At 44.1% G+C, this 13099-nt stretch overlaps 1 protein-coding gene across 1 annotated transcript in view; it reads right to left on the bottom strand.

Moving 5' to 3' along the window:
* Positions 1–1683: 1683 nt before the first annotated feature.
* DPYS (dihydropyrimidinase) overlaps positions 1684–13099 on the bottom strand; it is a 42658-nt gene continuing 31242 nt past the window's right edge. Inside the window, exons 8-10 of the mRNA XM_077351683.1 lie at positions 5800–6007; positions 3525–3627; positions 1684–2131 (exon numbers count right to left, since the gene is read on the bottom strand). Coding sequence (XP_077207798.1) covers positions 3553–3627; positions 5800–6007 — 283 coding nt within the window. The 3' untranslated portion in view covers positions 1684–2131; positions 3525–3552. The remainder of the gene's footprint in view (positions 2132–3524; positions 3628–5799; positions 6008–13099) is intronic.

Below are 13099 nucleotides of genomic sequence, written 5' to 3'. Positions count from 1 at the left end.
TTACTCCCTCCATTTTCCATCCTGCTGCCTCCCTCTCATCTGTGCCACTGCTCTTTTGTGTGGGTGGATATTTTCTTTCCCTGTGATATATCTATCATCACCCAAGAGTCTCGGTCCCTCCAGCCACCTTCCACTTCATGTTTTATTTTTCACAGATGAAAGAACTTTAGGCTTTCAATTCAACATGAACAGACGCAAATCTGAAATGAAGGGTTTCAGTTATACAAGGCCAATTAGGGTTACTGGCATCTTTTTTTACGTTCTTCCTAGTGATGTTGTGACCTTGTTCTCCCCTCCTCCATTCTGGTGCGCAAGAGTGCCATTGCTTACAGAAAACCTTGGCTTGCCCCTTTGACTCACCCTTTCCACCCACACTCTGAAACGCAGAACTTGGTTTTTTTAAAGACAGAGAGATAAAAACGGCGAGCTTACTTTGGGGGGAAAAATCCCCAAAGTAGATCAGCTGCACTCTGAAAAATTAATAAAGGGCTGCCCTAGTTGTCTTTGGATGGCAATCAAAGTTGCCAGGGTCTGTGGCACTAAGGACTTAAGAAGCAGGACTGGCAGGAAATGAACAGTGGCCATTGGGTTTGAGGTCCTCTCATGTCACAGTTTCCTGTGCCGGTGGGAGGCTGAGGGCAGGAGCTTGCAAACAGAAGGTTGCACTTCCCAAAGATCTTGGGGCCATTCCGCACAAGGACCAATGTTGCCAAATGTCAGTATCTGGCGAAGAGTTGAAAAAAGAAGTATTTCTTTCCAGGCATGGCAGCAGAGCATGCCATAGTTTAGTGGAGGAGCATACCTATGACCTGAGAGAAATCACGGGTTCAAGTCCATCTTCCTGAAGCCAAAGGATCAGGGTTGGGAACATATTTGCCACGGACTGGCAAGTTACCAGCCATTAAAAGAAACACAAAGCTTTATGGATTTACTTCATTTATAGCCTGCCTTTCTGCCCAAGGAGGAGTCAAAGCAGGTTGCCATTGTTATCCTCTCCTCCATTTTATCCTCACAAGAACCCTGTAAGGTAGGTGAGGCTGAGGGAGTGTGACTATACAAGATCATCCAGCGAACTTCCATGGAAGAGTGGGTCTCTTAGATCGTGGATTGACACTCAAACTTTGTTGGATTGAAAAACCACCTCTGCAGTTCTCATCAACCACATTTACTTCCATCCCTGGCAGGAGACCTGTGCCTCACGGAAGCTCATAGTTTATCCATTCCTTTGGCAGTGGTTGTTGCAAGGTGGAAGCAACCTGCCAATCACAAGCCCACCACTGAGTGTCACTGCTCCAACCATGACATCACAATGGTTCTCTACCCTGTAGTACTGGGGTAGGCAAACCGCGGCCCTCCAGATGTCCATGGACTACAATTCCTGCCTGCGAATGCTGGCAGGGGCTCATGGGAATTGTAGTCCATGGACATGTGGAGGGCCGCAGTTTGATGACCCCTGCTATAGTATGTTGGGAAATGGACCATGAAAACCAGAACTGAATGGCAATCAGAGCATGTGTTTCACTTAGATTTTTCCCGTGTGTGTGTATGAATGAGAGAAAGAGATGCACACTGCATAAGCTCCTGTGGTATGATACTAAATATTATAGCTGCAATCAACCTGAAGGGAGGACCAATGAATCAGTTTATTGTGTCACAGGAGAATCAAAGTGACCGAGAGGCAAGTCCTATAAACACTTTAATGAAATCCGAATGGTACATATAGAGTAACTCTTTTACGGGCTACTGGTTCAATAGCTTGTTTCACTTTGCATGCCTTGATTATGAGGATTATGTCAGCATTAATATTCAGTACAGATATGGCTCCCTGTATCTGCATATAAGCCAGAGTGGATATTACAGACTATTTCAATGTTTACATGGTGTTCTCCACACCTAGGATCATCCCTAGTTCACCATGAATGTCTTTTATTAGGTTTCCACAAGGTTCACTCATCAGGGAAACCGAAAGCAGAGGAAAAGCGGTCATTAACACATTAAGTCATCAATAGTTGTTTATAAAAAAGATAAATCAAGAGATTCTTCAAATGTTGATATTAAAACTGTAGGCTAATATGACTGCAAAACAGGTTACTTAAGTAGAGCAAATGGAATAATTCTCATCTGTTTGGACCTACAGAAGAAGGGAAGAAGATAATATGATGTGATATAATCATTCAAAAGGCCGATGTCTTGGCAGAAGTAATACCAGAAAGCATAAACAGCTTGAAAGCATAAACAGCTTGAAAGAATTACTACTGATTTGTCACTCCTCTACAGCTCTAGGTTTTGTTCCTTCATAGGATATCTATACCACAACTTGCCCCTTCCCTGTTGTCAGAGAAAACAAATATTGTGTGAGTCCTGGGAACCCACAGTTCTACCACCTCTCTGCTCCAATTATGTTTTTTGGTGAAATTTCAGCCTCACACATTTCCAGTTTCAAATGTCAAAAACATACATTTTAATAAATGGAAATCACGGTGAAGACAGTTATTTTAAGGCAACACACAGTACTCACACAACTTGAGAACCAAAGACTTGTCTCAGTATTTATACCCCCTGCCAGCTAGCTGAAGGGAGAAAATCCTAGTCACTTGAGCCATGAGGCATAGTCACTTGAGCCATGACTCCCAAAGGAGTCTCAGGCCAATTCTGCATGGGCGGAAAAGGCTGGGGCAGTATCAGTATGGACCCGGGGCTCAGGCACGTGATGTTGTTGCCAGACGACCACCGTTCCAACCCTGCACAAAGTGGATTCTTCTGTATTCCCTGTTGGAGCGGAGGCGGCCAACAGGGCCTGTCCCATGGTAGCCCTGTCTGGACAAGAAGAGCCAGTTCCTCCACACCCTATGGCCGGGACAGCTTCACTGTGCTTCATGGCACATTTTTAAAAATGTTTTGCAGGAAGGTGGGATTGTGCGAAATCCAATCCCACCTTCCAACAAAGGTGGCAGAACCTTCCTGCCACCACTGTTTTCCGGAGGGACACATTTCAGTGCCTAAGAAGATCCAGCACTGAAATGTGTCCGCCATGGAGACACAGCATGCTGCAGAGCATGCAGCTCCACAGCAAAGCACCAGTGGCGCTGCTGGTGCGAAATCAGCCTCAAAGCCACTTACAACTGCCTTCCTTTCCTCTTCCCACAACAGGCACCCGGTGAGGTTGAGAGAGCTCTGATAAGACTGTGACTGGCCCACGGTCACCCAGCTGGCTGCATGTGGAGAAGTGGGGAATCTAACCCAGTTCTACAGATTAGAGGCTGCAGCCCTTAAGCACTACTTCAAGTTGGCTTTCTATATTTCACAAAGAATGTCTAAGCCACACTCCTTACAGAAACATTCCATAGAAACTACAGTGCTTGGGTGAGAAGTACATGAACATTTTAAATTTGTACTTTTCCTTAAAAGATACTGTAAAGCAAAGCCTCTGGATGCAGCAAAGAAGCACTGCAAAATATTGTAGCTTTTGCACTTGGTCATGGATTGAGCCCCACCAGTTTACACTGACAGAAGGAGACATTTACCTGCAGAAAATGAGCTCCTGTGTGGTTTTTATTTTTGTGCTGGAATGAGCGAAATCACTTTGCCAGCATATGGGGCCCTCTGGACAGGAACAGGCTGACAAACCTGCAATGAAACATAGTAAAAAAATATGTTCTGTTTTTATTTCTTAGAAAACTAAAACCAACATAATTGGCCATTTACTTTTGTTACATGCATCAATCCACAACAGACTTTCAGACCCACATTTGTCATCTCTTCCATTTTGGCCACCCTAAAACAGATGTTTTGGAATCCACCTGTGCATGAACCAATCAGGCAGCTGATCTACATTCAAGAGCGGCATTCAGGGCTCTTTAAAGTACACTCCTGAGTCTACTATTTCTGCTTGCTTGGAGATCTCCATTGATGAACTGCATGATTTCAAATGATAATTTTTTGACTATGAACACTGATTCCCTAGCTGATCTGTGATGGACAGATCTTTTTAAAGCATATAAATGAATAAATGAAGGAAGAACAGTTTGGGGCGATATAAACTATTTTTAAATCCATCGCCGCTCAGTAACTTCAACATAATTTTGTGTTTACTACGTGGTGTTTTCTGTTAAAGAGATAGACACAGTTACTAGAACATTTCCCACCTAATAATCCCCAGTTTATGGCTGCGACAACACTCTGGGTTAAATTCACCCCAGTTGGCCCTGAGTGGGGGATATGCACCCAATAAGAAGAGGGTAGTCCACCCACTCTGGGCTAATTGTACGTCTTCCCGGTCATCCTCTCTGCTGCTTCTGGGCACTTAGTGGGGTGGGGGGTGGGAGAAGAGCAAGTTGAGAAAGGCTGCATTACACTGCAGTAGCTTCATAATATCAGATGAGAGGGCAAGCATTTTTGGGCTGCTACCCACTAGTTATGGAATCCTCTCCTGCCAGTGACACAGTCTGCATTCTCTATTTTGGCTTTCAAGGCAATCTGAACCCTATTCTAACCCTGAACTACTCTGATATTCACTGAACAATATGACTTATATTACAGTAGCTGTAATACACAGATGTAGCTGAGTTGCATTGTTTTTATCATCTTACTGCTGCTTTAAGAAGCTGTTATTTTTTTTCCATTCCATTGTTGTCTGGAGAGACTGCTGCACTTTTAAACCTAATTTAATTTTGCACTGATAGACTGTATTGATGTTTCTATTTTCTGAACTTATATTTTATAGAAGAAGAAGAGTTGGTTTTTATACCTCACTTTTCACTGCCGGACGAAGTCTCAAAGGGGCTTGCAATTGTCTTCCCATCTTCTCCCCACAACAGACATTCTGTGAGGTAGATGAGGCTTACAGACTCTGAGAGAAACTGCTCCGTGAGAACAGCTTCTAACAGTACTGTGACTAGCCCAAGGTCACCCAGCTGACTCCATGTGGAGGAACAGGGACTCAAAGCCAGCTCTCCAGATTAGAAGTCGTCTCTCTTAACCACTACACCAAGCTGGCTCTCTCAAAGTATATCTATTTTGTATGCAGCCTTGGGTATTTCTTAAAACTAATAGATATTCTGTCTCTCCCCATAGCTCCCAATAAATCTGGAACTATTGCCCATTGGTTAGCTATTTATGGCTCCATTCAAAGGCAGTAATTGAGGCAAAGACCCTGTTCAGGAATTATTGCAACATTAACACTTACATTTTAAAAAATGTTATCCTGTTTTTAAGGGTGGAACTGTTCATTCTGTTATCATAGGATGCTTTAGGATGCTTAGGGCTGATCCTGCGATGAGCAGGGGGTTGGACTAGATGGTCTGTATGGCCCCTTCCAACTCTATGATTCTGTGATTCTGTGATATATACAGGCACATTTTCCTCCAGAGGGGTAAACATCAGCAGAGGCAGAGTGGGCAGGGGAGGAAATGATTACTTAGCCCCTTCCCAACCAGTTTTCCAAAATCAGATGTAGGGAAAACTGGTTGGGGAGTTAGTAAAAGGGGAACATGGTTTATAGGGTGGGTTGGGAGAAGAAGATAATGGTTGCAAACAGTGGAAAAAGATGACACAGTTTTACATCCAAATAAGAATTTTGGTTATTGCTCTAAAAAATAACTGGTGCGATTGATATAAATCAGTCCTAAGCATTATTGGTTCATCTGAATGGTTCAGAGTTGCATAAATTTGATCAGTTGCAGTGTTATAAAAAAGAAAAAACAGAGGAGATACACTCCTGCCAGCTCTAGCAGGAATCAAGAAACATGCAAAGTTTATAGAAAAGGAGCTTCAAAAGAGAGGTAAAGGATGAACCCAAACCTGATCTCGCTGCCTGATCCGCTTGTAGACATATTCAGGGAACGGCTCACGAGGGATGTATCTTCCCTGTCCTGCTTCCACATGGAAGACTCCTCTGTCATAAACCACTTTGCCTCGGGAAATGGTCACAAGGGGCACTCCATGGCAGACCATGCCTTCAAATATATTGAAGTCAATGGCCTGGTGATGTGTCTTTGCTGAGATGGTCCTGCAGTTAGAAGACAAGCAACCAGTGGTCTACACTATTTTAACCTGGATGTTGGAAATCCACTGCTTCAAGCTGCTAAGGTGAACTTATGAGTTGGAACATCATCCTGTTCCCGGTTTTCATTGTTTTCCATTTTCGCCCCCCTTAAATTATACACACTGGCAACCAGGGCGACACACTTCTAAAACCAGAGCAGATTTATTTATTTATTTATTTACCCCGCTTTTCTTCCCAACAGGGACCTAAAGTGTCTTATAAAATTGTCCTCCCCTCCTCTATTTTATCTTCACAACAACCCAGTAAGGTAGGTTAGGCTAAGAGAGAATGACTGACTCAGGGTCACACTGGAAGCTTCCATGGCAACATGGCTCACCCAGATAGAATCTAGTTAAGTTCTCCATCATGCCGATTCTTCATTATATCCAGGTGGAAAAGCCACTAGGCACTGTTCTGACCCTTCCAATTACAATGTTTCAATGGAAAACACACCTGGGTGTAAACTGCACAGAGCTTTTATTCCAGCCCCAGATCGATTCAGTCCCAGCCCTCTACACAGAATGCGATTTCCGTTTGGATTTTGGGCGATTTTAATTTTCCTTCTGCAGCGAGAAGGATTGATTCGGAGTGACTCTACCTTTATTGTGCCATATCTCAGAGTGCTGAAAATCCTCAATATTCATTTGGGAAAGAAAGCTCCATGGTAGAGAACCTCTGATAGGCCACACCTGGTCATGTGACACGCTTGCCTTAAAAGAGAAGTCCCTAATTTCTCTCAACTTCTGTCAGTCCTGGATTTTTCCTCCCTCCTCTGCCTTTTTCGATCCTCTCCCCCTCCTCTCCAAGAAAAGAAAGAGGCTCCCTGCCTGGCTCCTCTCCCCCCCCCCTTCAAGAAAAGAAAGAAAGAGGCTTGCCTCCCCCACCCTTCTGAGCCTCCCTAACCATGTGCAGAAGACTTTCCTGTTTCAAAGGGGGGGGGGAGGAAGAATTGAGTTCAAAGCGATCTGAATTCAACAGGATTGACAATGGAATAAAGAAAGTAAGTGCAGATTCTGCCCTGGACTGCTCAAACATTTTCTTTTGAAAAACATCACAGGGGAGAATTAGCCAATAGAAAAAAGGTTATAAAGGTATCCAGAATACAGTTTGCAGTACACAGCTCTTTTGTCTTTCTTTAAAAGTAAAAAAGCATTCTTCACAATTAGGGCTTGCCCTTCAAGACCCCAGGTATGAGCTGAAATGCTCCTAGGGATATGAAAAAGAACGAAGGGAGCACAGTCTCCCATCAGAAAGCCGCAGCCGCACGTCAACTGTTCTGGACAGCTCAGCTCGATACCGTTTCACATCAAACTGTTTGCTGTTATCACTGACAACTTCATCACTATAGAACATTGCCAGGAAGCTGCTGAAAGTTCCTGCAATATCGCTTGACGTCTGGCTGCTATTGATTGCTCAGCTAATGGCAAAAGCATCTGAGCCGCAGCTGTCAATTTACAACGGCCAGGGTCTGTTTGGGCCATTGTTATCGCGATGAGCCCCTCGGGTGCCCCTGAGAACAAGGAGAATGTGAAAGAACATAGGCCAGATGCTGGGTTCATGGTTGTAGCATTCCTTTCAGAAGTACCAAGGAGAGGCTTTCATCTAAACGTTAAATATAATTCCCCCAACTGACCCGGATGGCCCAGGATAATCAGATCTCAACAGATCTCAGAAGCTAAACAGGATAGGCCCTGGTTAGTATTTGGTTGGGCAACCACCAAAGAAATACGGGGTTGCTATGCAGGGGAAGGCAATGACCTCTCAACACCTCTTGGCTTGAAAACCCTACAGCAGCCTTTTTCAGCCTTTGGACCATGGAGGAGCCCCTGAAATAATTTTTCAGCCTTCGAGGAATTCCGGAAGCGATATCAGTTGGCCACAGCCCCTGCCACACCCCAGAAGTGACATCACTGTCCTCACCTTTAGCCCTCCTTTTGCTCCCTCCCCCTGCCTTTACTACTACTATGTTGGCTCTACCTCATGTAGGCCGGAATGAAAAGTAGGAGCTCAGTTTGCAGATGACACCAAATTGGGAGGACTGGCAAATACTCCAGAAGATAGAGACAGAGTTCAACAAGATCTGAACACAATGGAAAAATAGGCAAATGAGAACAAGATGCAATTTAATAAAGGTAAGTGTAAAGTTCTGCATCTGGGTCAGAAAAATGAAAAGCATGCCTACCGGATGGGGGATACGCTTCTAGGTAACACTGTGTGTGAACAAGACCGTGGGGTACTTGTGGATTGTAAACTAAACATGAGCAGGCAGTGTGATGCAGCAGTAAAAAAAGTCAAATGCCATTTTGGGCTGTATCAACAGGGGCATCACATCAAAATCACATGACATAGTCCCATTGTATACGGCACGGGTCAGACCACACCTGGAGTACTGTGTGCAGTTCTGGAGGCCTCACTTCAAGAAGGACGTAGATAAAATTGAAAGGGTACAGAGGAGAGCAACGAGGATCATCTGGGGCCAAGGGACCAAGCCCTATGAAGATAGGCTGAGGGACTTGGGAATGTTCAGCCTGGAGAAAAGGAGGGTGAGAGGGGACATGATAGCTCTCTTTAAGTATTTGAAAGGTTGTCACTTGGAGGAGGGCAGGATGCTGTTTCCGTTGGCTGCAGAGGAGAGGACACGCAGTAATGGGTTTAAACTTCAAGTACAACGATATAGGCTAGATATCAGGAAAAAATTTTCACAGTCAGAGTAGTTCAGCAGTGGAATAGGCTGCCTAAGGAGGTGGTGAGCTCCCCCTCACTGGAAGTCTTCAAGCAAAGGTTGGATACACACTTTTCTTGGATGCTTTAGGATGCTTAGGGCTAATCCTGTGTTGAGCAGGGGGTTGGACTAGATGGCCTGTGTGGCCCCTTCCAACTCTATGAGTCTATGATTCTAAGACAGCCCAGACCTGCAGACCCTTTGCAGCTCCTATGGACTCCCTGGGGTCCACGGACCTGTGGTTAGGAATCCCTGCCCTACAGGGTGGTCATAAGTCAGATGTGACTTTACGACACTTTACCACCATGAAGTCATTTTCTTGGTCTGACCTGGCTCTCAGAAGCTAAGCAGGGTTGAGTCTGGTTCAGACTTGGAGACCACCTGAGGTAGCCCAGAGTTGCTACATAGAGGCAGGCAATGGCAAATCACCTATGTTCATCTCCTGTCTAGAAAACCCTACAAGGTCACTATAGGTTGGTTGCGATTTGAGAATGCTTCACACACCCACTCACCAAGTTGGACTTTTAGGGAACCGCTATACAATAGCATTACTTATATGACAATAGGGGCTAGTAAAGAAAGAACAAAACCATGGTTCTTTGCCTGTACAAAATTAATTACAATGATTAATGGTTAGTGACTAATTATCATTATTAAATCTCTGAGCAACTGAAAAAAGTCCTTTCAGAGTACACTCTTCAGCTATTTAATGTAATAAGGAGATGCTGCTGGTATTTTGAGGAAAGGCATTGCCAGAACATTAGCCTACTTATTATTGTATTAATATCTGACAATGCTGCGGCAGTCATTTGAGTCTTTACTTTATGCAAGAAGCATATTTATGTATTTATTTACAGCATTTATATACCACTTTTCTCCCCAATCAGAGCCACCATGGTAGTTCGCAATTGAAAACAGAATTATAAAAACAGACCATAATAATCAATGGAACCCAAAATTCAACTATCTACATCAAAACCCAGAAATTCTGGGAGAGCTCTGGATTTCACCTGGAAGCTGGTAACCCTAGCTATACTAGGCTCTGAGAATGACTGAGAGAAAGCAAAAAAATAAAAAGAGACACAAGCCTTCTTTGTAGGAAAAACAGGATATGCTTTAAGTTAATGGGGAAGAAAAGATTCGTCACTGCTCCTTTGAAACCAGGAGATATTTGCTCCCCGAAGAACACAGATGATATTTTGTGAGTCTGCGTGGCACAGAAAATGAATACTGTGTTCTCCTGGAGACTGACTTTTGTTGCTTCTTTCTTTGTTCTTCCCTTTTATCTAAAATAGAAAGGCATATGGATGGAAAGCATATGATCTTCTTTTGTGTGCTGAAGAAAAATATCACTATCAAACTCCTGCATGTAATTACTGGGCATAAACTCCAACAGAACATGAGAGTCCTAAGAAAATATTGCATATACCTCAATACTGAAATAGTAAATTTATGATCACTTTCTCTTCTGTTCTCTGCAGAAAGAAATAGCAACCCTACCTGAATTTCCCCCCTTAAATTAGAGACAACGGAAAGATTTCCCCCTATCAGAAATACACATGAACAGACACTCAGGGTTATGTACATTCTTATAGAAGAAAGGTCAAGAATACCAGTTGATTATGCATACATCTGAGTGTATACAGTGGTGATAAAGCAGACTCAGCTGGCCTTATAATTGAAATGAAAATTACATTTGAACCCAGGTTTGTACTTTAGGTTGAACACAAAGGCTAGAACCTGTTTCTTTGAATGACGCTTTCAAAATTGTCACCTAAATTTCCCCCATGTTTTGGAGTTCCCAATGATCATATCGTGTGTTCAAAGAGGAGCCATATGCCTTTGAGATTCCCCATTTTTTGAAACCTTGACACCTGCAAGACCACCCCCCCCTGTCATTATACTCCCCTGCAGCTCCGCCATACTGCATTGCTGGCAGGATCCATCACATAGGTAGGAAAATCAGCAACTGACTGGGCAAAAATTCACAGCTTTTTCTGTTGGCAGCACCTGTGCAGTGGGAAAATATCCTGCCAGAGGTATTTCCCACTTTTGGGATGCTGCAAGAAGCATAATGGTGGAGGCCTCCCTTTTCTTAAAGGTGTCGGCTTCAGAGTGTCTATTTCAGAGTTGCACAATGTTTTAGGTGTAGGTAGATTTCTAAAAGTGAGCCTCTTGTGGCGCAGAATGGTAAGGCAGCAGTCATGCAGTTAGAAAGCTCTGCCCATGAGTCTGGGAGTTCAATCACAGCAGCTGGCTCAAGGTTGACGCAGCCTTCCATCCTTCTGAGGTCGGTAAAATGAGTACCCAGCTTGCTGGGGGGTAAACAGTAATGACTGGGGAAGGCACTGGCAAACCACCCCATATTGAGTTTGCCATGAAAACACTAGAGGGCGTCACCCCAAGGGTCAGACATGACCCGGTGCTTGCACAGGGGATAACTTTACCTTTAGATTTCTAAATCCTCCAATTTGGATAGTCCAGGCTAACCTGATTACTTCAGATCTCAGAAGCTAAACAGGGTCATCCCTTGCTAGTCTTTGAATGGAAGACCATCAGGGATGTCCTGGGTGCTACACAGAGGCAGACCCTGGCAAACCACCTCTGAACATGACTTACCCTGAAAACCCTATGGGGTCACCATAAGTCAGCTTCAACATGAAGACAAAACAAGTAAATTAATTCTAAATTGTATGCAGAGCACTATGCATGTGCAGTCTGCCACAGCGTTCAATACATTTTGTGTGCCTTTCTTCTCTTCCAGGTATTACTGATGTGCATTGATATTATACTGAGAAAAAGTACATGCTGCATGTCCAAGTTCTTTCCGAATGCTTTACTGGTGCGCGGGTGTGCATGGCACATACTCTTTAGTAAAACACCATGTGGAAAAAATCTTAATAGAAACATACATAGGATCACACCAAGAAGGCTTCTTGGAATGCTTTATGTGTGCACATCTGTGCACCAGGAATTTTTTAAAGGCATGTAAACTGAGCCACTGAGAGTAATTGCATGTGTCCTACCAAAGTTTGACATTTCCCCCACCCTAAACCCCCTTCCTCTGCCAGAAACAGTTCTTCCTCCAGCTTCTTAGACTGGAGGAAAGGAACAAAACTTTGCTGAAAGAAGTGAAGGGACACGGGCCAACTTTAGGGATTCTCCGAGCTAAACCAGATTTAAGGAAGAGTGAAATGCATGCAGGGAGCAGCTCAAGTGCAATAAAGGAATGGAATATGGGACATTTATTTGCCCCAAATTTAATGCCAATTCAGGGTGAGATGAAAAAACACAGAAAGGAAGCCCTGCTGGTATACCCCCTTCTTCCTGGCAACATGCCAGCCTCACACAGCTATGGGGAACATCAAAATAGGCAGATCCCCCCCCCCTTCCTTCTGCAGTAAAGTGTGAGCTCTGAAGAGTCCATGCTGAATGCGGAGGTGACCCCCGTGGATAAAAAGTGACATCACAGCACGGAAAAGGAAAGAGCAGGACAATTGCATTTCCCTTCTGCTTTACTGTACCCAGAGCACTATGGGAGGCATAACATTATAGCTGCCATCCCTCTCTCTGGTGACTTTTACCCCTGCAGCTCTGGCCAGCTTTTCCAAAGAAAAAACACAACCACCTTGGAACCACATTAATTATTCTCTGCAAAGAGGTACCCTCTGTTTAAGATAGTAGTTGTAAGCAGCTACAAGGGCAAGGCTGATGGATGTATCGGAGAGGCCCATCTAGCATCCTGCTTCTACCATTTCTTCCATTATTTTGGCCTCTGCCTTTTGGGGCTGCAGTTACTTGGAAGAGCTGCCTCACTCCCCAGCACTGCTATATTTGTCCCCCTGCAGTGCCCTTTTTACCCGTTCTGAACACTCACTTCCAGGGAAGGCACGGCGTTGGACATAAAAGGAGAAGCGGCAAAAGGCTGCTGATTAATTCATAGAAAGGAAGTCCTGGGACTCTCTAAGGAGGCCGTTATGGATGATCCATGAGCAAGAGGGAGTGCGTGGATGGGAGCTTAAGTTAAAAGGGACGTAGCTTGCAAAATGTAAATCGTCTTCCTGAGATGGAGTCAGCTTTGCAGACACAACACAGAATTAAGGAGCTGCAAGGATGTGCCTGATGTTTGTACTGCTCAGGCTGGAAATGCATACTTGAGCTGCTCTCAGTGTTTGATTCCATTCTCAGGAAAGTATTACGCTCAAGAGGCTATTCTTCTTCTTTGGTTCACTGCCTGAACAGCATTCACCTGCAACTTTCCCTAGGAGTATTGGTGCCCACAGATGTTGGCCAGGGAGATTCAATTTAAAAACAAACAAACATGATTATGGTCA

Source organism: Paroedura picta, chromosome 9 (assembly GCF_049243985.1).
Source record: "Paroedura picta isolate Pp20150507F chromosome 9, Ppicta_v3.0, whole genome shotgun sequence".
Taxonomy (NCBI): Eukaryota; Metazoa; Chordata; class Lepidosauria; order Squamata; family Gekkonidae; genus Paroedura; species Paroedura picta.
Note: the sequence above shows the minus strand (reverse complement) of the source record. Positions and strands in the feature narration are given on the sequence as shown.